This window comes from Tamandua tetradactyla, chromosome 5 (assembly GCF_023851605.1).
Source record: "Tamandua tetradactyla isolate mTamTet1 chromosome 5, mTamTet1.pri, whole genome shotgun sequence".
NCBI classification, from domain to species: domain Eukaryota; kingdom Metazoa; phylum Chordata; class Mammalia; order Pilosa; family Myrmecophagidae; genus Tamandua; species Tamandua tetradactyla.
Window position 1 is genome coordinate 166221184 of NC_135331.1, and position 26291 is coordinate 166247474.

At 39.3% G+C, this 26291-nt stretch overlaps 1 protein-coding gene across 1 annotated transcript in view; it reads right to left on the reverse strand.

Moving 5' to 3' along the window:
- Window positions 1-24618, reverse strand: part of SEC63 (SEC63 protein translocation regulator) — a 106055-nt gene extending 81437 nt beyond the window's left edge. The window contains exon 1 of the mRNA XM_077162564.1: window positions 24317-24618. Coding sequence (XP_077018679.1) covers window positions 24317-24440 — 124 coding nt within the window. The 5' untranslated portion in view covers window positions 24441-24618. The remainder of the gene's footprint in view (window positions 1-24316) is intronic.
- Window positions 24619-26291: the final 1673 nt, after the last annotated feature.

Here is a 26291-nt window from a genome sequence, read left to right on the forward strand (position 1 = left end):
ACAAGGGCTTCATTACTGAAAAGTGTGCAACAAGGCAATAAAACAAATAAACTGGGAGGAGAGTAATGGCAAACCAGCTCATGTTTGTTGTCTGTTTTAGGTCAATGTGCTTCAGAATTGCCATGGTTCAAACGAAAAGCAAATGTTCATCCTTTATATTTGTAGGACCCAGGGACTTTCATAAGCCATTTGTCTAAACCAGAAAGTAATATTAAAGAAAGGAGACTCAACTGTATGAATGATTCGTTTCAAGGTGCATTTCTCATGTTGGTACAGGATAGTGAAAGTTTCTAAACAAATTACAATATGTTCCCAAGTGGGTCTCTGAGAAGGAAGCTGTGTCTCCTTAGGATACTCTCTAACACAACTCAAATTCCTTTCAAAGCATCCTGCCTAGCTTATCATCTCTTGTCACAACAGCAAGACTACCCTGTTAGCTACATCACCCTTCATGCAATCCTCTCACCTCTTCTTTGTTCTACTTTTAGCCTTAGTCTTTAGAGAGAGAAACCAGAGTCAAAGTCAAAGGCTAATTATTTCTAAAACAGACAAAACAAGAGAAAAAGAAATAGAGCAGCTCAAGTAATATAAAAGTAAAGTTATACTGGCTAAGAAAAGGTCACCTAAAACACAAGGGTCTATTTCCCACTGGGACCTTAAACACTATACATTCAAAAGCAAAAACAATATGGACTGAGCCTTTCAGGTACCTTATCTATAGATAACAGGTACAGAAAGGTCTGAGATTGTTTAAAATAAGTTTTTGGACTTCGATACAAATTCATATAGAAGGTTTAGAATACACACAAGAGCAAAAGAAAGAAACAATCTACAGTTCCAAAACTCAGATATCAGTGAAACAGATTTTAGTATGTGTTCTTTTTAGCCATTTTTTTTAGATCTGGGAAGGGGGAAAGGAGTATGGGAGTTGAGGGCACACAATCAGGACAGGGGCATCTCTGTGAACAAGGAAGCTCCAGCAACCGATTTCCAGGAGGAAAAAAGGACCGACTTAGGGGCTCCCTTAGCCAAGGCCCTCAAGGGCCCTTCCACAGTACTGATGATGTCTGGTGCCTCTCCCTGATGCAGCAGCTGCCCAAATGATAGTTTCTCAGAGAGTAGGACAACAAATAAGACATGCCAAAACCAATTTAAGGGTAGCACTTTCTAATGTAAAGTGTATAAAGTGAGAGAGAAGCATATAAAAATAGGTTTGTGTTAGAATCACATTAGCTGTAATTTTTAATTTTTTAATTCTTAAGCATATCCCATACTTAGAAATACATTGTAAATATCACTTAAGGATTACTAATAAACAATTGAATAAAGACACTGTATTTTATTCACACTATAATTAGACATAAAAAATTGTTTCTAATTTTTTAGGTTATAAGGACATCTTGGGTGCTAGAAGTATCTAGTTAGAACTACATCCCTAGACCAGAGTGCCAGAAGAAGCAGAATTACTAATTTAAGAATTTTAACATTTGTATAGGTTCTTTCTTAAAAAAAGGGGGGGGGGGGTTAGGACTAAACTATACATTCCCTCCAGTGGTCTGCATGAAGTCTTCTGTGATAAAATTCTTGAAGCCAAAGACTGTATCTTATACATAAAAGATTTTCCCTCCCTTTTCCAGTCACCTAGAATACAGTAGGCACTAAATTCTCATAGAGAATGACGAACTTTATGATTTAACAAATATATACCAGAACTTTACTGGACACTCGAGGATACAGGAAAAAAGAAAAAAAAAGAAGAAAAAAAACCTGTTTTCACAGACCATACATTCTAGTGGAGGGGATAGCAATAAACAGAATAAGTAAATTACATAGTATAGATGGTGATCAGTGATATGGAATAAAAATAAAGCAGAGAAAAGGGAGAGTGTGGTAGTGGTAGAAAGAAACATCACAATTTTAGATAAGGTACATAAGGAAGGCATCACTGAGAAGATGGCATTTGTCAAAGACATAAAGGAGATGAGGAAGTGGTGTGAATATCTAGAGGAAAGCCACTCCAGGCAAAGTCAGCAGTCATTATAAAGTCCCGAAGATAGAAATGTGACGCATTCCAGGCTAGTGTGCCTGGAATGGAAAGAGTAAGGGGTAGAGTAATAAGAAATGAAGTCAAAGAGATCATAAAGGACAAGTCTATGGCTTTGATTCTGATTGAGATGGGGAGCCTTGAAGGATTCTGAGTGGCATGAGCTGAATTCTTTTCTAAAAGGATCATTCAGCTACTGTTTTCAGGAGTTAGGTAGAAGCAAGGAGACTGATTAAGGGACTGTGCTGCCATATAAGTACAAGAAATTTTGACTAGGGCATGACATCCTATTGGTCTATCCAGGTTAGTGTGATGCTCTGATGTATCCCAGAGTAATCTGGACAGTGAATAAAGAAGTATTTACAAAGTCTCCTTAGGGAACTGGGGAGAATGGAGGAAATACTCAGTTTCCCCATTTGGAAAATTTCTCATATTCTTGTAAGCAGTGAGGACAACCAAATCAATTAAGCTGATTCCTTGATCTTGGATTCACCTCTATGAAATTTATTCCTGCAAAGGACAGGCTAAGCCTATTAGAATTATGCCTAAGAAAGCCTCTTTTGTTGCTCAGATGTGCTCTCTCTCTAAGCCAACTCAGCAGGTGAACTCACTGCCCCACCACCGCCCCCACTCTCATCCCCACATGAGACATGACGCCCAGGAGTAAATCTCCCTAGCAACATAGGACAGAAATCCCGAGCTGAGCCAAGACCCGGCATCATGGGATTGAGAAAGCCTTCCTGACCAAAAGTGGGGAACAGAAAAATGAGACTAAATAAAGTTTCAGTAGCTGAGAGATTTCAAACAGAATTGAGAGGTTATCCTGGAGGTTATTCCTATACATTATATAAATATTCCTTTTTGGTTTATGGTGTATGGAAGTGACTGGAGGGGAGTACCTGAAACTGTTGAGCTGTCTTCCAATAGCCTTGATTCTCGAAGACTGTATAACAATGTGACTTTTACAATGTGACCATGTGATTGTGAAAATTTTGCGTCTGATGCTTCTTTTATTTAGGTGTACTGGTTTCAAAGATTTAAGTGCCCTAGAAAAGTCACATTTTAATCCTGATCCCATCTTATGGGAGCAACCATTTCTTTCAATTCCTGTTCAATTATGTAGGCCGAAATCTTTTGATTAGGTTATCTCCATGGAGATGTGGCTCCGCCCACTTCGGGTGGGTTTTGATTAGCTTACTAGAATCCTTTAAAAGAAGAAGCATTTTGGAGAAAGCCTGAGAAACATGAGAGGACCACAAGAACCACGAGAGCCCACACAGCCGACACCCGTGGAGGTGAAGAAGGAATACACCCTGGGGGAGCTTCTTGAAACAAGAAGCCTGGAGGGAAAACTAGCAGACTTCACCTTGTTTGCCATGTGTTATTTCCAATTGAGAGAGAAACTCTGAACTTCATCGGCCTTTCATGAGTTAAGGTAACCTCTTTTTGGTGCCTTAATTGGACTTTTTTTATGCAGTTTCACAGCCTTAGAACTGTAAACTAGCAACTGAATAAACTCCTCCGCTTAAAAGTCTGGTGTATCACATTCCGGTAGCTAGCAAACTAGAACACCAGGGTATGGACAGATGAATTAAAAAACATATATGGATAAAAATAAATAAATAACAGGTGGAATAAGGGGTAAAATAAATTGGGTAGATGGAAATACTAATGGTCTATGAGAGGGTGGGATAAGTGGTATGGGATGTATGGTTTTATTTTGTTTCCTTTTTATTTCTTTTTCTGGAGTGATGCAAATGCTCTGAAAAATAATCACAGCGATGAATACACAATGAGGTGAGGAGATTGCAAGGCACTGATTATACACATATATGGGCTGTATGCATGTGAAGATATGTCAACAAAGATATTTTTTTAAAAACAGTTTGGCAAAACGGTAGCTATGAAAGAGGTGCAGTAAGATGTGAACAGCTGATGAATCTACGTAATGCCATATCAGGCATTCGCTGTACTATGTATTCAACTTTTCCATAAGTTCAAAAATTTTCAAAATTAAAACTGATACTTGGTGGACATGAAAGCAGTATACAAATATTCCCACCTGAAATCATGCCATTTTCTCTATAAATAGGTTCATTAAGAAAAAACAACTTCAGCCCACCTTCTGAACTAAATTACTAAATTCCAAATGTGACATTTTATATTAATGTTTTTAATAATTAAAAAAAATTACGAAAGCATGCACATAACCTTCCTCTACATCTCTACGATTGTAACATAACATAGTTTCTGATTTCAAGATACCGTGAAATGGTGATTATTTGTGTTTTATCAACTCTTCCTTCACTGTTTTATTTTAGTGCTTAGATTGTGGGTTTTTTTCCTGTATTTTTTTTTGTACATAATGTTTTATAATTATTTCTGCACCTATATTTCTCTAACACTAAACTGTAAGCTCTAAAAGGGGAGGACTCTGTCATATTATTTTGTCAAGCACAATATCTGACATACCAACTTAAATATTTGTTAAACAGAATTTTAAAAGATTAAACAGGATCTTTACAGTGAAAACATAAAATGTGAAGTACTTTAAATATAATATAGAAATAATGGAGTTATTAAAAAAATAGAATGAATTAAAAAAAAGAGAGAGAGGCTGTGCTGGTTTGAAATTGTTGCGTAATCCAGAAAAGCCATGTTTTCTTTCCTAATCCAATGTTGTGGGGACAGATCTATTGTTTAGGGTGTAAACTTTGATTGGATTGTTTCCATGGAGATGTGACATACCCAATTCTGGGTGTGACCTTTTGATTAGATGGAAATGTGACTGCCCATTCAAGATGCACTGTGATTAGTTTACTGGAATCCTTTAAAAGGGAAACATTATGGAGGAAACTTAAGATACTTGGAGAACAGTTGCTTGAGAGCTGACAGAGAAAGCAGATGCCTAGACATGGACTTTTGGAGATGCAGTGCCAGCATACTTCCCCATGTGCTTTCCAAAGAGATGCTAAGCAAGTCAGAACCCAGAGTTGTATCCCCTAAACAGTGAAGGGAAGGCTTACAGACACTTACAGAGGAAACCAATGGCATCAGAAGCTGGAAGCAATGGAGCCGGAATCAAGAACCAGCAGACACCAGCCACGTGCCTTCCTGTGTAACAGACATCGGCCTTTCTGGCATCAAGGTATCTTTATCTAGATGCCTTAGTGTATTATCTAGGAGTTCTCTAGAGAAACAGAATCAGCAGGAAATACCTGCAGATGTAAAATTTATCAAAGTGTCTCATGTAACCGTAGGAACGAAGAGTCCAAAATCCGTAGAGCAGGCTGTGATGCTGACAACTCCAATGAAGGGTCTCCACAGGAGAGGCTCGCTGGCTGAAGCAAGAAGAGAGACTGTCTCTTCTGAATCCACCTTAAAAGCCTTCCGGTGATTACATTAAACATCAGTCATTGCAGAAGACACTCCCTTTGGCTGATTACAAAGGCAATCTTGTGGATGCAGCTGATGTGATCATGATTTAACTCTATAAAATGTCCTCATAGCAACAGACAGGCAAGCACTTGTCCAGCCAGACGAACGGGCACCATCACCTGGCCAAGTTGACACATGAACCTGACCGTGACACTTAGTTTGGACATTTTTATGGCCTTAGACCTATACACTTAGAACTTAATAAATTCCCTTTTTAAAACATTCCATTTCTGGTATATTGCATTCAGCAGCATTAACAAACTAAAACAGAGGCTAATGATACTACTAGGCAATAACACAGGACAGTGGTGACAGGGTACTGAAAAATGGTCACACTGGACATATTTTAAAGGTAGAGCCAACAGAACAGGCTAACGGTCTGGAAATGGAGAATGAAACAAAGAGATGAGTCAGGAATAATTCCAAGACTTTGCGTGAAAAGGTGAAAAGATAGTCATGACTAACTAAGAGGGAGAAGACTGTGGATCAAGAAGAATGGGCAAAGGGGAGACAAATCATATCAGTTTTATGCATATTAAGATTAAGAGGTCCAGCCAATTAAATTAAACATCATTCACCACAGGAGGCATGCCCCATTAGCCAACCGCAGATGTAATCAGTGGTAGATGAGTTTCACATGCCAATGGCTCATATCCACAACAACAGAACCAGATATTTTCACCTGGCCAAGCTGACACCTAAACCTAACTACCACACTAGGATATACAGTCTCTCTAGTGCTCATGGAACATTATCCAGACAGATCATATGCTGGGGCATAAAACAGGTCTTAATAAATTTTAAAAGACTGAAATTATTCAAAGCGCTTTCCATGACCACAATGAAATGAAGCTGGAAATCAATAACCACCAAAGAACCATAACTTTCACAAATATATGGAGGTTAAATGACACTCTGAACCAGTGGGTGAAAGAAAAAATCGCAAGAGAAACTGGTAAATATCTGATGAGGAATGGAAAATGAGAATATAACTTATCAAAACTTGTGGGATGCACAGGGGTGCATATTGCCCTGGCAACATGAAATAGAACTCCTGGGATTCACCAGGACCCAGCAGCATCAAGGGACTGAGAAAGCCTTCTTGACCAAAAGGGGGAAGAGAGAAACAAGACAAAATAAAGTTTCAGTGGCTAAGAGATTTCAAATAGAGTTGAGAGGTTATCCCGCAGGTTATTCTTATGGATTACATACATATCCCTTTTTAGTTTATGGTGTATTGGAGTGGATGAAGTACCTGAAAGTGCTGAGCTGTGTTCCAGTAGCCTTAATTCTTGAGGATGTTTCTATAAAGATATAACTTTTACATGTGACTGTGTGATTGTGAAACCTTGTGTCTGATGCTCCTTTTACCCAGGGTATGGACTGATGGACAAAAAATAAATAAAAGGGGAGATAAGGGGTAAAATAAATTGGGTAGATGGAAAGACTAGTGGTCAATGAGAGGGAAGGGTAAGGAGTATGGGATATATAAGTTTTTTCTTTTGTTCTTTTTCTGGAGTGATGCAAATGTTCTAAAAAATGATCATGGTGATGAATACATCGCTATGTGATGCTATTGTGAGTCACTGATTATAGACCATGTATGGACTGTATCTGAGTGAAAACTTGTAAATAAAAATTTAAAAAAACTTACGGGATGCACCAGGGAAGTGCTGAGAGGGAAACTGCCCTAAATGCCTACATTTAAAAAAAAGAAGAAGAGAGTGGGCCATGGTGGCTCAGCAGGCAGAGTTCTTGCCTGCTGTGCTGGAGACTCAGGTTCCATTCCTAGTGCCTGCCCATGCAAAAAAATGAAAAGATTAAAAAACAAACAAACAAACAAACAAAAAACAATAGAAATCAAGGACTAAAAGGCTCACTGGGAGGAATTAGAGAAAGAACAGCAAATTAACCTCAAAACAAATAGAAGAAGAGAAATAACAAAGATTATAGCAGAAATAAATGAACAAAAAAACAATAGAGTCAATAAAACCAAAAGTTAATTCTTGGGGAAAATCAGTAAAATCAGTTGACCCTTAGCTAGGCTGACAAACAAAAAAAGAGGATTCATATACATAAAATCAGAAGTGAGATGGGGGTCATTACCATGGACCCTGGAGAATTTTTTTTTTAATCCTAAGAGGATACTAAGAACAACTAATGGCCAACAAACCAAACAACTTAGATAAAATGGAAAATTTACTAGAAACAAACAAACAACATATACTGACTAGAGAACAGAACACCTCAACAAATTCATCACAAGTAAAGAGATTCAGTCAGTCATCAAAAACCGTGTTACAAAGAAAAGCCCAGGTTCAGATGACTTTACAGGAGACACTTAACAAACATTTCAAAAAGAACTAATAACATTCCTGCTCAAACTCTTCCAAGAAATTGAAGAAAAGGAACACTACCTAACTTATTTTATGAAGCTAACATCACAATACCAAAACCAGATAAAGATACTACAAGAAAGGAAAATTACAGGCCATTTTCCCTAATGAAGTTAGTTAGATGCAAAAATTTTCAACAAAATACTTGCAAATTGAATCCAATGGCACATTAAAAGAATTATACACCACGACCAAGTGGGGCTTATTCCAAACATGCAAGAGTGATTCAACATAAGAAAAATCAATCAATGTAATACAACACATTAAGAAATCTAAAGGAAAAAAATCACACGCTCATCTCGATTGACAATGAAAAACATTCTACAAAATTTAGCATCCTTCTCTGATAAAAAAAAAACTTCAAAAGGTAGGAACTGAAGGAAACTTTCTCAACATGACAAAGGACATATATGAAAAACCTACAGCCACTATCATCTCATATTTCTCACATAACAGTGAGAAATTTTGAAAGCCTTCCCCCTAAGATCAGGAATGAGACAAAGGATGCCCACTGACACTACTATTACTCAACATTGAGCCAGAAGTTCTAGCTAGAGCAATCAGGCAAGAAAAAATAAATAAAAGGGATCCAAATCAGAAAGGAAGAAGTAAAATTCATTATTTGCAGATGACATTATTCTATATTACGAAAATCTCAAGAAATCTATGACAAACCTAAAAAACAAATCAGTGAAGTGCTGGGATACAAGATTAATGTTCAAAAATCAGTAATGTTTCTATACACAAGTAATGACCTAATCGAGGAGGCAATTAAGAAAAAAATCCATTCAAAATAGCAACTAAAAGAATTAAGTATCTAGGAATAAACTTAACCAGGGGCATAAAGGACCGGTACAAAGAAAACTATAAACCATTGCTAAAAGAAATCAAAGAAGATCTAAATAGGTGGAAAGATATTCCAGGCTCACAGGTAGGAGGCTAAATGTCATTAATTCTACCTAAATTCATCTACAGATTCAACATAATACCAATCAAAGTTCACAACTTACTCTGAGAAATTGGAAATGCTAGTTGTCAAATTTATTTGGAAGGGAAAGGGGCCTCGAATATCCTAAAAAAGAATGAAATGGGAGGACTCACACTGCCTAACTTCAAAGCACATTATAAAGTCATGGTGGTCAAAACAGCATGATACTGGCAAAAAGACAGACATACTGATCAATGAAATCAAATTGAGAGTTCAGAAATAGACCCCCAGATCTAAGGTCAATAGATTTTTTTTAAATGTGAAATATAACATATATACAAAAAAAGCAATAAGTTTCAAAATATACTGTAACAAGTCATTAAACAGATTTCAGAGTTTGGTATGAGTAACAGTTTCCACAATTTTAAGTTTTTTCTTCTAGATGCTCCAAGACACTGGAGAATAAAAGAAATATCTATATAATGAATCATCTGTTATATTCATTTGTTAAATCCTATCTTCTCTGTCTGTGGTAGTTAGATTCAGTTGCCAACTTGGCCAGGTGAAGGCACCTAGTTCTGTTGCTGCAGACATGAGCCAATGGTACTTGAATCTCATCTGCTGCTGATTACATCTGCAGTGGGCTAGGAGGCGTGCCTGCTGCAATGAATGATGTTTGATTTTAACTGGCTGGTGCTTAAATGAGAGTGCACAATGTAGCACAGCCCAAGCAGCTCAGTATACCTCATTTCAGCACTCGCAGCTCAGCCCAGGCCTTTGAGGTGCAGAAAGAAATCACCCCAGGCAAAGTTGCTGGAACCCAGAGGCCTGGAGGGAAGACCAACAGAGACCACCCTGTGCCTTCCCAAGTAAGAAAGAACTCAGTTGAAAGTTAGCTGCCTTTCCTCTGAAGAACTAAAGAAATAAATTCCCTTTTATCAAAAGCCAATCTGTCTCTGGTGTGCTGCATTCCGGCAGCTAGCAAACTAGAACAGATTTTGGTACTGGAGAGTGGGGTGTTGCTGCAGTTTGTAAATACCAGATATGCTGGAACAGTTTTTTGGATGGCTAAGGGGAAGATTTTGGAGGAACTGTGAAGAGAATGATGGAGAAGTCCTGGAGTGCTTGAAGAGACTGTTGGTGTAAACGGAATCACTGCCAATCTGGACAAAGGGGGTCACAAAAGGGACAAATTGGAGTTTTCAGAGTGGGAACCATGGAAGCTCGGGTCTGAAGCAAAGAAACCTCAGCCAGCAGAGTGGACCTACCCATATACATGGAGAGGATGAGCCCCCCATCTCATTGCAGTGGAAGAGTTGTGCCACCGCAGGCTTTGGAAAAGGTACAGCACGCTCCTGGGGGACTGGGGAAAGCCTGGCTGCCACCACATGGAGGGGTTGAGCGTGTGCCCTGGAAATGGCAGGGAGCCTAGGTGTGGCCCCAATGCCTGGAGAGGGTGGAGTCGAGAGAAAGGTGGTCTCCTCAATTCCCTGAGGTTGATTTGGAAAGAGGCGGGTCACTGCATAGGCCCTTGGAAAGGGTGGGACTGCCACTTTCTAAAGCTGAAGGATAAATGATTTTCAGACTTTGAAATCCAATGGTGCTTGCCCTGCAGATTTTCCTTCCAATTTCTCCCTATGGATCCTGTGACTGTCCTCCTTTGCATATTGGCTCCAGATAACTTGTTTTGAGATTCATAGGTCCATAGCCAGAAGAGAATTTTTTTTGCACCTTAATACTGTTTAAGGTGATGCGTGTAGTTGTCAAGTTGACAAGGGGTGGACATGTGGTAGTTAGGTTCAGTTGTCAACTTGGCCACATGAAGGTACCTAATTCTATTGCTGTGGACATAAGCCAACGATATGTGAACCTCATCTGTTGCTCATTACATCTGCAGTCAGTGAAGAGGCATGCCTAATGTAGTGAATGGTGTTTGATTTAATTGGCTGGTGCTTAAATGAGAGAGTTCAATGTAGCACAGTCCAAGCAGCTCAGCATAACTCGGCACTCACAGCTCAGCCCAGGTCTTTGGAGATGCAGAAAGAAATCACCCTAGGGAAAGTTGTTGGAACCCAGAGGCTTGGAGAGAAGGCCAGCAGAGATCGTCCTGTGCCTTCCCATATAAGAACCTCAGTTGAAAGTTAGCTGCCTTTCCTCTGAAGAACTAATGAAATAAATCCCCTTTTATTGAAAGCCAATCCCTCTCTGGTATGTTACATTCCAGCAGCTAGCAAACTAGAACGCTGTCATAATTCTTCCTTCTCCTTCTATCTTTTTCCAATCTGTAGGGGCATCTGGATTAAACCCATCCTAATTTCTCATGTTGGAAAGGGCTGTTAATAATATGGGATAGGGGAATGGAACAAGTTGATGTTCAGAAGAGGCTGGCCTTTCTGGGTTTCATGACTTCTCTGGCCTGGGAACCCATCAGGAGAGTGTAGGTTTCTGGAAAGTAATCACAGTGCATGGAATTTTTGTAGAATCTCAGATAGAGCCCTAGGTGCTTTAGGGTTAGTAGGAACAGTTTTGGTTGGGGGTTAGCACACCATAGTAAATCGCAATATCTAGCTGAAGTCTGCATAAGAGTAGACTCCAGAACAGCCTCTCCAACTCTATTTAACTCTCTCAGCCACTAGTACCTTATTTTGTTATAATTCTTTCCCTCCATTTGGTCAACGGCAACTGCTTTAGAGATGCAGTTTCAACTTGAGGAATCCACGCTGGCAAAGGAGTCCCCAGCACCTGAGAAGGGCCTCTTGAGGGTGGCCACCCCAGATGTTTGTAGGCTCGGCAGCCTCAGGCCTAAGCCCCTAGGAGGCAAGGCCTGTGGGATGGTGGTAACCTGGGGCCAGGAGGGCTCTGCTCGCAGGCAGGCCCTGAACCCTGCAAGGAGGAATTCCTAGAGAATCTTGATTAGCAAATCCTTGCTAATCCATCCCACAGTGCCAGGGCCAGCCTCATCCCTTGGAGTCCTATCCCACATTGCCTGGGAGACTTTCACCCCGGATGTCATGGTTTGTATAGGTGGTGGTTAATGATTTTACTTGAAGAGTTGGGCTTAGAGAGAGAGGCCACATCTGAGCAACAAAAGAGGTCCTCTGGAAGTAACTCTTAGGCATAAATATAGGTAGGCCTAGCTTCTCTGCTACATAAATCACCTTAACAAGAGCAAGCCTCAAGATCAAGGGTATGCAGAACCTTTGGGCATTTATGTGACACGTGAAACACAGAGTTAGAGCTCTGAAGCTATGAGTCACCCCCAGAAAGCCTCTTTTGTTGCTTAGATGTGGCCTCTCTCTCTAAGCCAACTTGGCAGGTGAACTCACTGCCCTGTCTACGTGGGACATGACTTCCAAGGCTGTAAATTTGCTAGCAATGTGGTACAGAAATCTTGGGATGAGCCAGGACCTGATATCAAGAGACTGAGAAAGTCATACTGACCAAAAGGGAGAAGAGAGAAATGAGACAAAATAAAGTTTCAGTGGCTGAGAGATTTCAAACAGAGTTGAAAGGTTATCCTGGCAGTTATTCCTATGCATTATATAGATATCCCTTTTCAGTTTATGGTGTATTGGAGTGGCTGGAGGAAAGTACCTGAAACTGCTGAGCTGTGTTCCAATTGCCTTGATTATTCAAGACAACTATATAAAGATATTACTTTTACAGTGTGATTGTGATTGTTGCTCTGTTGTGTCTGTTGCTCCTTTTATCCAGGGTGCAGACAGATGAGTAAAAAAATATGGATAAAGAATAAGTAAATAATAAGAGGGACAAAGGGTAAAATAAATTGGATGGATGGAAATATTTGTGGTCAATGAGAGGGAGGGGCAAGGGGTATGGGATGCATGAACTTTTTCTTTTTTTTTTTAAATTTCTTTTTCTGGAGTGATGCAAATGTTCTAAAAAATGATTATGGTGATGAATACACAACTATGTGATGATATTGTGAGCCAATGGTTATATACCATGTATGGAATGTATGTGTGTGAAGATTTATCAATACAAATATTTTAAAAATTAAAAAATTTTTAAAAAAGATCAAAGGCATGGCCTATGGTCAACTGATTTTTAACAAGCCCCCCCCCAAATCCACTGAATTAGGACACAATAGTCTCTTCAATAATGAAAGAGGACCCCTACCTCACACTATATACAAAAATTAACTCAAAGTGGATTAAAGATTCAAATATAAGAGCCAGTACCATAAAATTTGTAGAACAAAATAAAGGGAAACACCTTCAAAACCTATAATAGAAGGCAGATTCTTAGACCTTATACCCAAAGCACAAGCAACAAAAGAGAAAATAGATAAATGGGAATTCTCCAAGACTGAACACTTCTGAGCCTCAAAGAACTTTGTCAAAAAGATGAAGAGACAGCCAACTCAATGGGAGAAAATATTTGGAAACCATTTATCTAATAAGGGTTTGATATTCAGTATATATATAAAGAAATCCTACAACTCAACAACAAAAGGACAATTAACCCAATTATAAAATGGGTAAAAGATATGAACATTTTTTCCAAAGAAGAAATATAAACGGCTAAAAAGCACCTGAAAAGACGTTCCTCTTCATCAGCTATTAGGGAAATAATAATGACCACTATTAGAAAATCAGAAAACTACAAATATTAGAGAGGATATGGAGAAAATGGAACACTTATTCACTGCTAGTTCTAATGTAAAAGGGTACAGCTACCATGGAAGACAGTTTGGCGATTTCTCAGAAAACTAAATTATTGAGTGGTCCTGTGACCCAGTAATTTCGCTACTGAGTATATACCCAGAAGATCTGAAAGCAGTGACACGAACAGACATTTGCACACTGAAATTCATAGCAGCTTTATTCACAACTGCCAAAAGATGGAAACTATCCAAGTGCACGTCAACAGATGAGAGGCTAAGCAAACTGTGGTATATATACACGACAGTATATTATGCAGCAGTATGAAGGAATGAGGTTCTAAAGATGCAACATAGATGAACCTTGAAGATATAATGCCGAGTGAAATAAGCCAAACACAAAAGGACAGATATTATATAATTTCACTTATAAGAACCACCTAGAAATGTAAACTCAGAAGCTTAAAATGTAGAATATAGAGGACCCAGAGATAGACAGAAGTTAGAGAAGGAGGAGCAGTTACCTATTATGTACAGATTTATTAACAAGGTTGATCTTAAATGTTTGGGAATGGATGGAGGTGACAGTAGTTTGTTAATGGGATTATAAGTAATAGTCCCTATTGAAGGTGAATACGATTGAAAGGAATTGTCTAAAGTCATGTATCTCAGCGATTAACACTATAAATATAAATAAGTTCTTGCATAAACTACTTCAAATGTATGACACTTGTACAAAGGGTTAATAAGAGTGGTAAATGGGGAAAATTATCTACTGCATGCCACAGACTATATTAAACAGAAATAAACTAGCAATATCACACCAATACAAGGCGTAAATTGGGGGAGGATAAAGGATATGTGGTATTTTGAGTTTTCTTTTACGTGTGGCTGTATCTGTTATTTTTCTCTTTGAAGCAAAGAAAAGTTGCTTAAAACTGAGGGTGAGGATCATTGCACAATGAAGTAAAGATACTGTGAGATACTGACTGTATACTTTGGATGGTATGTATGCTGTGTGAATATATATCAACAAAAACCACAGAATCAAAAATAAACAAATATATCAGTAGAAAGATACAAATGCTAGAGAAGATGTGGAAGAAGGGTTTGCCTATTCAACGTTGGTAGGGAAGGAGAATGGTGCAGCCCCTCTAGAGGGTAATGTTGCGGATCTCAGGAGGTTAAATACAGGGTCACCATAGGATTAAGCAATCTAGGAATATACTTGGAAGAACTGAAAGTAGGGACACGAACAGACATTTGCAATGAATGGAGGTGGCTGAAAGCATCAACTGAGGAGTGGAAGGGCAAGCTGTAATATATATATATGAAATGGTTTATTGCTTGGCTACAAAAAAGGAATGAAGTTGTGAGGCATGTGATGAAGTGAGTGAACCGTGAGGACATTATGTGAACAAAAAAACCAGAAACAAAAGGACAAATATTCTATGGTCTCTTTGAAAATGCTTTTAAGAAAACTAGGGGCTAGATTTTAAGCTCTTACCACAGGTCACATCCATTCCCGAGTTTTAAGGGTTATTTCTCTATTCTGAGATGCTGCACTCAGTGTATATAACTTGGTAGTTCCCTGATCTACAGGTAACTGTGTAACACCTAAGACTCAGGATTTGAGTTCTACAGCTCTAAAAGTCAGCACTACTCCATATAGCAACTGTTAAAGAAGATGAAAAAGAGGTCAGACTTCAATCAGAGAAATGAATTAAGCTGAACTGGTTGGCACTAAGGTAAATCAGAATACAAGGTAAAGGATGATACTGTCTGTATTTTAAAACTCCAACTTCTGTGTGAGACCAAAGGAAGAGATGTTTATTCTGTCCAAAATTTAAATTTCTGTAGCACACTAACTTAACCAGTCTGGCCAATTTATTTAAGCAACCTAAATACATGAAGCTTAAAATAGTGAATCAAATGTGATAATTCTGATAGTTCAATATAATACCATGATACAGTTCAGAATATTTGGCAGATAATAAAAAAAAAAAAAGTATCTGCAAAGTCCCTTGGGGCACTGGGAAAAAAATAAGGAACTATTAAACTTCTGCACTTGGGAAATTCCTGATATTCTCTCAAGCACTGAGGATACCCAATTTAATAAGTCAAGTCCTCGATCTTGAAGCTGGCCCTTATGAAACTTACTTTCATAATGGTAAGCTAAGCCTACTCAGAAACACACCTAAGAGTCACCTTCAGAGTACCCCTTTTGTTGCTCAGATGTAGCCTCTCTCCAAGCCAAACTCTGCAAATAAACTCATTACCCTTGCCCCTGCATGGGACATGCCTGGCAGCATGAGACATGACTCTCAGGAATAAGCCACACTCTGGCATCGTGGGATCGAGAATACCTGCTTGACCAAAAGGGGGCAAAGTAATGTAACAAAATAAAGTTTCAAAAAAATAAAAGAAAATAAAGTTTCAGTGGCTAAGAGACTGCAAATAGAGTCAAGAGTTCATCCTGGAGGTTACTCTTCTGCAAGCATCAGCCAGATGTTACAAATTGCCACAGTATGCCAAGACCCAATCAACACTATACATGAAAACCCTAAAGATAACCCAGCGCTCTATCTAAGACTCTATAAAAAGTTTTACTTTTTATTTTTAAGAAACTTGAAACCTCCAGTTGGTCCTATGTCAGCAAATCCTGAAACGTAGAGGCACCAGTCTCTCCCAGAACATGAACCAATTGCATTCCCCTACCCAAAAACATCAATATTTCTTTCAACATGAAGAAATTAAGAAGGGTCACTGCCCAAATATCTCTGAAGACTGAGCGAATGATCAAATGAGAGGGAGGAGGTGCAACATCAAAGTGAGGATTCAAGAAAGGATTATGACCACTGAATCATTACGTAGGTATTTCTTTTTAGTTTCTGAATTAGAATGGCAAGAAAGAAATACCTGAAATTGCTGAATTGTAACTCATACTATACTCTGAAATTTGCTCTATAACTACTTCTTAAACTGTACTTTAAAATTAATTACTCTTCTGTATATATGTTATATTTCACAACAAAAAATATTTAAAAAAAAAGATTAAGAGGTCTATTAGCTAGCAGGATGGAAATGTGAATTAGGCAGGTATACTGACACAAGTCTGGAGCATAAGGAAAGAGATATAGACCCGAAATATAATTTTGTAATCTTCTCACACAAGGTATTTAAAGCCACAGACTAGATGAGATCACCAAATGAGTGAGTGTAGATGAAAAAGAAGTGAAAAACTCAGCCTTGGGCACTCCGATATTAAGAGGTCCTCACTGCTAAGCTGTACTCAATAAGTTACCCTATAAAATAGATTCTACCTCAGTAACATCTCAAGTATGCCCAGTCCATTCCTACTGTCCACTGTTCAGGCTCACATTATTCCCTATCTGCTTTTTAATCTCATGTTTTTTCTCATCCGCTAAGATGCTGTTAAATTAACTTGCCTAATCACAGTTTCAAAATCATTCTCTAACACATCCAAAAATGGCATCCCGCCAACCAAACCACACATAAACTTCTGCTGGGCATACAAAGGTTCGCCGTATAACTTAAATCTACTTTTCTAGTCTTTTCTCAGACTTTTTCACTCTATGAACACTAGCTCCAACTGATCTGATAGATACTTGGAGGTCCCATGCTTTCCTACCTCAATGCTTTTACTCATTCTAATGCTTCTTTACACCACCACCCCCTCATTCCACCCACAGAAATCTTCCTCGATCTTAAAAGTCTAGTCAAAACCCACCTAACTCCGCAAATCCTTTTCCAATCACTAAATCTCCACCTCCATCTCCTACTAGATGCAAATACTTTATCCTCAGACCTCCACAGCACTTCTCTTACACTTTGTTGTGTTCTGGGTATAATAATTTTTGTGTTCATCCAATCCTAATCCTCCAACCCCACCCAGATTGCAAACTCTATCAAAAGACATATATACATATATTGCATTCATCTTTGTATTATCTGCCACACTAGTACTGTCAATGAATGCTCAATCATTAGCTACTAGATTAAACAGGTAAAAATCTAAAGCCAAAAAAATCTTCAACTAAACAAGAAAAAGTCTTCACATCCATACTAACACAAGCACAATTTCAAAATGTAAGGTGTACCTTTTTAGGAGAATGAACACCTTTCAAATAATGCGATGGTGAACTGGTATACCTTCAGTTCTCATCAATAAAGTCTATTCAAAATAAATATTTTTAAAAATGAAGTCTATGAACAATATGAGTATGTTTTTAATGATCTTCATATCTGAATAAAAAGTATGAATAAGGGAACAAACATCTGAGAATATGAAAATAAACCTATCTTCTATAAGATTAATCAAGTACGTAACATGCTTTAAATAAAGACAATTTTACACAACGCAATTACTAATCTAATGCTTTTCAACACATCTACAACATCCAAATGTTGTGCTATAATTCATATTGCCAAGTTCCCAGCTGGTTTCCTATATTAAGTAAGACTTGCATAAATGCTACAGGTCTCATAATCCTCTTCCCATCAGGATAGAGGGAACTTTCTTATTTTGTAACTCAAACTTATATCTCTAATTATTTCTTCAATATCTAAATTTTTAGGAAGACTACATACCCTTACTTAAATAGGGGCATTCATAAGGCATGCTCCTTTAAACACAAAGATAATACCACTGGTTTTTTTCTAATGTTAAAAACATTCCCCTGAACGAGATTGAAATACCATCCCTACTGTAATTAGAAATCATTCAGATAAATTATATCAATTGATAAAGACAATATTTCATTTTAAATAGAAATGTGCATCCCCATTCTTTTCCCTGCATTCAATCTCACAATTTAAAAAGGTTATTAGGTTATACCTGGCCCAATCAGCAAATGACTTTCAAAGGGTGAGAAATAAAAGATGAGAATTACTGAAAAATCAAGAGTTTAATTCCCCTCTCTCATTCTCTCCACTGTGCTTATATCCCATAATTAACCCAAGCTGTCTTAGACTCCTCTTTTCTCTACATCTTGGTCATTCCTCTAAATACTGCCTCCTCAATACAGTACTGTAACAGCCCCTAAAATAGGCTTCCCCTTCTTTTAGTCATTGCCCCAACCAGCCACCACCTACCTCCCCAGCCACCAAACTATTCTCCACACAACATTCCACAAAAGCAAAACCTAAAAACTTCCTACTTAAAAACTTCCACTGTTTTCCAAATGACTTACAGGATAAACTTCTTTAAAATGATTAACTTGCTGCTCCACATAAATCACATCTAAATTCTTACCATTTACTGAACATGTCCATGTTTCTGCATGTTTTTCCCTACTTTGGAGAGCCCTTCTCCATTTGGCTTTTAACTCCTATTACCTCCTCTGCATGAAATACTTGCCTAAATCCAGGGATAGAATTATTCCACTTGCCATTTTTATACTTACCATAATACGTTATATTTATTAAATTACAGGAGGCAGAAAAGAGTATTCATTATAAAGCAAAGTTTTGACATCAGACAGAATTGGGTCAAACACCCAAACTTCTACTTAGCAGCTATACATGTCTTTTGGCAAACTGGTTACCTCCTCTAGAGTTCGTTTTCTCATCAATAAAATAAGAACAATACATGAATCTAGCTCAAAGTGCTGCTGTGAGTGCATTCAGTACTACTCACTACGCCGCAAGTAAGCATTCAACAAGCAGTAGCTGAGCTGATGAAGAGATGAGGAGGACTGCAATTACCAGTTTCAGACTGGAGGGGGGAGCGGTCTTCTACAAGAGGAGGGACTAGGTCTAAAGTCATTCCCACAGGGGAAAAATGAGGGGAGGGGAAGGTGACACATCAAAATGTTTAATCACCTTTGAGTAGAGGAATCACAAGCAATTTTTGCTTTGTTCCTGTGCTTTTCTGCAGTAGGTATCTGCAATTTTTAAAATCTAACTCTGTCACTTAGAAGCAGCATCTAGCACAATGATGATGCTCTATAAATATATGCTAAATGAAGGAATTTTTATAGTGCTTTTAGTTTTGCAAACATGTTTAAATGCAATTTTTTATTTGCTTTCCATAAATAGTTCTTGAACAGGTTATTACTACCCGTAGAAAATGAAGCCAAATGCTCAGATATAACTAAAGAGGAATTGGGCTGGAATTTAATGCCTAACTTCAAATTCAGAGCTTTTCCCACTAGATTACTAAGCACCTAAAATGGACTACTCTCATTCCAAAAGTCAAAGAGCAGATTCATTTGGATACTGCTTGAGAGGAGCAAGCAAAGAAAAATAAAGAAATGGAATGTCTTAAAAAGTTTCATTAGTCTTTTCAAATAATGAGAAAAAAATCTGAATTTAAGTATCAAATTGTTTCAGAAAGCCTCCATAACTAGCAAAAACAGCAAGAGCTAACAGGACTTGCCAAGACACAACACTTTGCATGTTATTTGTTTAATCATTACTTTAATTCTATGAAACAGAGAAGTACTGTCTCTATATTACAGATAAGTAAACTGAAGCACATATAAGTTAAATAACTTGCTTGAAGATCGCAGGCACAACTAGTAAGCAGCAGAGCCAGGTTCCAAAACCATACATTTCTGAAAAAGTAAGGTCAAAGAGCCCCAAAAGTAAAGCCTAGTAGTCAAAAAACAAACAACCAAAAAAACCTGGAAACAGTAATGATACATTTATCTCAATTCAAAGGATACATAATCCTTAACTTATGGAAAGTATAATAAAAACACGGTTCTGATCAACTGAATTACTAATAATTAGTTATCTTCTCCTTTAAAATATCCTGGGACCCCAATGATAAACAGTATTTAAAATAATTGACTCTTCTACAGTAAATAAAGTAGTAACCAAAATTATGCACCTAAGCATAATGTCAGATTTATTACATCACATATAAACTTTAAGAATACATATTGTTTAAAAGTACCAGACATGACAAACATTAAAAGTCATCAAGAAGGAACAACGTGGGCAGTGCACACGAAAGGTCATGGTACAGTATTGCGGGCAATGCCAAAGATGAGTAGTGCTAAGGTAAGTATGTACAATTATATTGAAATGCTAAGGACAAATACATAAAGCTCCAAACACCGAACAATGCTAAATTACATCGTAAGTCATTAATAGATGACTACAATAAACCGATTGCATACCCATGTTATTTAATGTTAGTTTTGACAATATTTGGCTTTCAACTACAACAACATTGCAGCTCTGTTTACAGGAAGTGTCTCTTAGTTCTTTAAAACAAAAGACTAAAACATGAGGGGATTTTTCCCCCCAAAGATCACATTTCAAAATAAATCCACTACTTCTCAAACTGACAACCCGAGCAAATAACCATTACTAAGGAATTTCTTCCCCTTTTGGGTACACTTTGGAATCACCTAGGGACCTTCTAAAATACTGATAGACAGCACCCACCCCAGACCAATTAAATGAGAATATCTGGGGATGGGGCCCTGCCATAAGGGTTTTCAAAAGCTCCCCTGCAGAGCCAGGATTGAGAACTACTTAAGGAAATGTAAACCTTGGATGTTTTTACTTCATACAGAGCTAGATCATTTTGTCGGTAATTGTCTGAAAAAGTATCGTCATTTTATTCAGCTAATTTTTAAACAACCGAGAGAATAAGGCAAATAGGACCCTTCAACTACTAAAAGGGATATTAATTATAACAGATTAAGCAAAAACCAACACAGAGAGAGTCTATTAATAAAGTTTTGGACAACAGGGTAAATTCAATTAGTATGCCAAATGTACCAATAACTAAGCTATTTATATTTTTCAAACCTTAGATTTTACAACCTGTGAAATGGGGCCATGCTTCCTACTACACTCAAAAGCCCAGTAATTCCAAAAGAGTCACAATGAAACAACTGTCAACCTTGAAAGTGAAATCTGAAAATGTGTCAAAAAATAAATAAACTAAATAAAGACTACTTAAACCGAACTGAAAGGGCTGTTTAACTGCCAGCAGAGCAAATCTTTTCATGCTTTCCTGCAGAGGATATGCCTGGAAAGTCAAGATTGTCAGAGGAACTCTGAATTTCAAACTCATCTGCATATATATACACACGCATATATATATATATATATATTTTGGAATGGGCAGGCTCCAGGAATCAAACCCGGGTCTCCAGCACAGCAGGCAAGAACTCTGCCGCTGAGCCACTGTTGCCCACCCTCATCTGCTTATATTTTTGTATTTGACTTCTTTACTACTTCAAGTTTTAAGTGAAAACTAAATAAGCTTCAAACCCAAATATTAAAATTCCTGTTGTGCTATTCAAAAGTACTACTGGTCCACATCTTTACTCAAAACCCTTAGGGACAGAAGTGTTTCAGAAATTTTCAGATTTTACAGATAATACTCTGCTTAAACCCTAAGATTCCCTGCAGGGTTTTAAACAGCACCAACATTCAAATTATTACTACTCCATCAGCAAACATGACTATTTTCTAAATGAGCTAAATAAAAATTGTAAGTAGCCTCATGGCAGTACAAATGAACAAATTATTTTGCTGCAAAGACCTGGAAAACTTGATTTTTCAAAGCTTTGGGTAAACATGTAATTCAAGATCTTCCTTTGACAATCAAGATACTGCAACTGAACTGAGGAAAACAGTTGCTACGATGAAAACATCCTTTTAATACCACAATAATTCTAAAGAAACAACTCAAGTTATTACAGTAGACCCACAAAAAGTTCAAGTGGTATCCAACAATTTTCATAATGATTATAATAGCATTTAAGTATCCCCCTTAATTTCATAATGCAATTTGGACAAGACTAAATCAACATGAGCACGTTTACTAAGGAAGTCTGAAGCAGCGAACCTGATGGAATGAAAGGCAAACCAACACCTACAGAGTTCACCAAATTTTCTAACTGTATGGAAGCATCGAAGGTATTTGCAGCTAAGCAGACCAATGTGCCAATCCAGGTTTCACCTACAGGAAAGTTACTTGAGCATTCTAAACTCCAGTTCCTTCAACTGGAAAACGGATGACAATAATAGCACCTACTTCACTGTATTTTTTTAAGGATTAAATAAACATAAAATCTATGACTTACAAATGATCAATATTAATTCCCTCCTCCTAAACTACCACTTTTCCTAAGCCCACTTAGCTAAAGGGACTCAAGTACGATTTATTTGCCTGTTATATTTATCAGACAAATTTTAAAACAAAGCAAAACTCACCATGAAACTCACTTGCAAATTTCAAAAATCTAATGTAAATCTAGTAAAAATAGCTAGTGTAGATTTAAACGATGACTACTGAAATCTGGGTAGCTTCTCAAGCCATGTTCTAACATAGCTTACCCACACTCACCATCCCACATCTACGCAAACAATTGCACATAAATGGGTGACAGGTAAACTCAAACTACCATGATGCAAAGAGCACTCTTTTAACTCAAAAATAAAATCACCAGAAGAATGGCCTAAATTAGAAACTATTACAGTATCAAGACTTCAGCACTTATATACAACCACTATCCAAAGATCACAGACAATTTAAATGGGTTTAGGAAAACAAAGCACAACAGTTCAAAATTCAATTTTCATAAACTATTCACTGAACAAGAAAACCATTAAGAATGGTAACTTTGGGCATATTTTTGCATCTAATGGATATTTAAACTTATTGTCAAATGTACCAAAAGATGGAATTCTGTTACTATTTATTCTAAATTCATTTTATTTTGTTTTCATTATGTAACTCAAGCTTTTACAGGTTATCAGATTACTCTTAAACCACAGACTGAGCTGATTAAATTCTTCACTTGGTTTCTGCGAAGTAGTATATATAACCTGGATAACCTAGACCTCCACCACACTAATTTAAAACATGCTTAAGCCAATTAGCAGAGCTCTAGGTGGAATAGAAAGCTTTCCCTAAATGTTAATTCTCAAGTCACTGTTAATACTACCACAAATAACCTATTAGGCCCTTGTAGTTCCACCTGCATTAAGAATTATACCACCTGTCATATGTCCTAATAGAGTGCAATGGAATCCAAACTTACTCAAACATAAAATACCTTGAAAAGAATCTATATTGTTCTAACTATATTCTAATCCAATGGTGTTTCAGACGAAAGATAGAGAACTAAAGCAAATGGACGAGCGATCTCACGACTACCTACAAAATGATTTAAAAGACCCTTAATCGTTCACACTTGCACTTTTCCAGTCATAAACAGGAAACTTCAGAGGAAAAGAAATAAAAGCCTATTTTGCGAAGGGGAATAATGGCATTGCATCCAACCCCACACTGTGTTAGAGAACAAATGAAAAAGCAACGGGGGGAGGGGCAGAGGGCGGTTGGTGAGCTCAGTTTAAGTCCTAAACATGCCACTCGGCTCAGAGGGTGCCCAACACATCTGTAACGAAGGCTGGAAATAGGGGCGTGGGGGGAAGAGGACCGTGACTTGGGGGCTCAGAGTTGTGCCTACACATTCAGATTCCTCCTCTGCCAACTCTTCTCTCACCTCCCAATTTCCGTCCTTCCCATCCCACCCTCAGCTCCCTCCAAAAAGAAAAACAAAACAAACAAAAAAACACCAAAGGCAGAGAAGACAAAGAGGGAGGAGGAAGCTGCAAACATCGACCAGAACAATGGGAGACAGGGTGCGAAGCGAAACTCCTGAGGAGGACAATGAAGAGGGGCGGAGAGGAGCCCGGGGAGGAACCGAGGGCAGCACCACCGGGCCCGGGCCCCGCCAGCGGCAGAGCCTGGACGCCAGGCCCGGCCGCGCGGGCGGCGTCACCCCGGACGCGGCGAGCTGGGCTGAGCCCCGGGGCGTGCGGGAGCGGCGGGGCCCGAAGCCGCCGGCGGGGCCTGCGCGGGTCCGCAGGCAAGTGCCCGCGGGACTCACCAGCATTCTGGTCTCGGGGCCAGAGGTAGTATGTGGCCGGGATCACGATGAGCCCCACGAAGGAGGTGAGGAAGTAGAAGAAGGTGTTCCCACTGTCATCGTACTGGAACTGCTGCCCTGCCATGGCACCCCCTCCTCCTCCTCCCTCTTCTCACCGCCGCCGCCACGACCCCGCTCTGCGCTTAGGCTCCCAGCGCCCCGGCCCAGTGTGGCGTAGCTCCGACGCCGCGGCCGCCACCTCTCCCCCCACCCCCACGCTACTCTCACGGACACGCCGCCGCCGCCGCCGCCACCGCCGCCGCTGCCTTGACCAGATCTCGCGAGAGGAGCTGGTGCCCGCCCCGCTCGGCTTTTCCCTCCGCCCGTCTCTCCCCCTACGCTCTGTAAGACAGACGTGGCGCGCGCAGCCGTGGAACTCCACGAGGCCCCACCCCTAGCCTGCCCGTAGCCCCGCCCCAAAGCTACAGTCCCGCCCCCGAGTCCTACAGGCCCTCCCCTTAGGCTCCGCCTTTAACCCCGCAGACCCCACCCCTTCCTGCTCCACGCGGTTTCCCCGCGCCCTTTACCCGGTGCTGCAAATCTGTCTATTGGGCCACCCTAAAGGCTTCCAGGCTGAGCTGTGAAAGCAAGAGGTTCACCTGGCTGCGAAAGGGGTTGGAGCTATTCCGAGCTAAACTGAGGCTTCCTCGCCTCCTCCTCTCTCCTACCCATTCCCACCCACCGCCACCGTGTCCTGCCCTCTCGTTTTTCAAGTTTCCTTAGGTTCCGGACCCGCTCCTCCAGCCCCCACTTTGTGTAAACAAGTGTCATTCAGTACCAAAGGAGGATAGATGGACAAAAAACAGTTTTTTGTTGTTTGCAAAATAATGCTTACTGAAAGACTGCTATTTACACTGCGCCCATTTTGCAGATGGATATTCCCCCAAGTCCGTAGAGATCATGGTCTAACTCACCCCAGAACTAGTTAGATTTATAGCCAATCAGGTCAGCAGCGCTTTCTACGACCCAAACAATAAACTAAGACGTTTAGTGCATTATATCATTTAATGGGCAGTAAACCCTGAGGAATAAAGCAAAGCATACCCGCTCTACAGATGAGGAAACTGAGGCTCAGAGAGATTGCCCAAGGTCACGTAAAGTAAGAGAAGGTCCAGGACTTCAAACCCAGGTCACTCTGACGCCACAAAGCCGACGCCCTTTGGCCATCACCTCGTCGTGGACCTTAATGTTCCCTGGCAGCGCCTGTCACTCTCTCCGCAGGCTGTGGGCACGAGACTGCGCTTTGGGCAGCCGGCTGGAGGAAGGAGTCGCTGTCAGGAGCGACAGCGGTGGAATCCCAGAAGTTGATGTCAGCAGAGCCTGCGAAAGCCGAGGGCTGGTGTCCCGGCCCCGACTTTGGAACGACCCCACGGTCAAGTGGTGACCTGTCCCAGCGCCTCCAGCGCCCTCTGTAGTTCAAATGCAAAGCCCCTCTGACCCACTTCCCAAGTGGTTGTTAACATCAAGGGGAATATCTGAAAATTCTTTTTAAAAGGAAAAACTACGTAATAGGCAAATACTAAATATTAGATTATATATTTTAAAAAACTCATTTTAAGACTAAATTGTTGGAAAAGAAATCCAGGTCTCGTGTCCTCTTTTATTTCATGCCTTCAAAATTAGTTTTTATAATGAATGATGCTTTCCTTCATAGTAAATTATGTTCACATGCATTCTTTCTTCCCTTTCAAATTTCCTACCTATCCATTTTGAAAGGAAATTTCAGAAAATTGTTCTCTCTGCATATACACACACTTCTAGGATTGTTTTGAAAGGCATGTTGGAGGGAAAAATAAAACGTAAAGGGGAAGACAGGACTATGAAGTCCACAAAGCATTGTGATCACCCAATTCTAGTATGACTCGAATGAACAATTTGCCTAACTTCAGAAACAAATTAGTCATAAACTTGGCTCAACTGAAGTGGTTAGGATCCT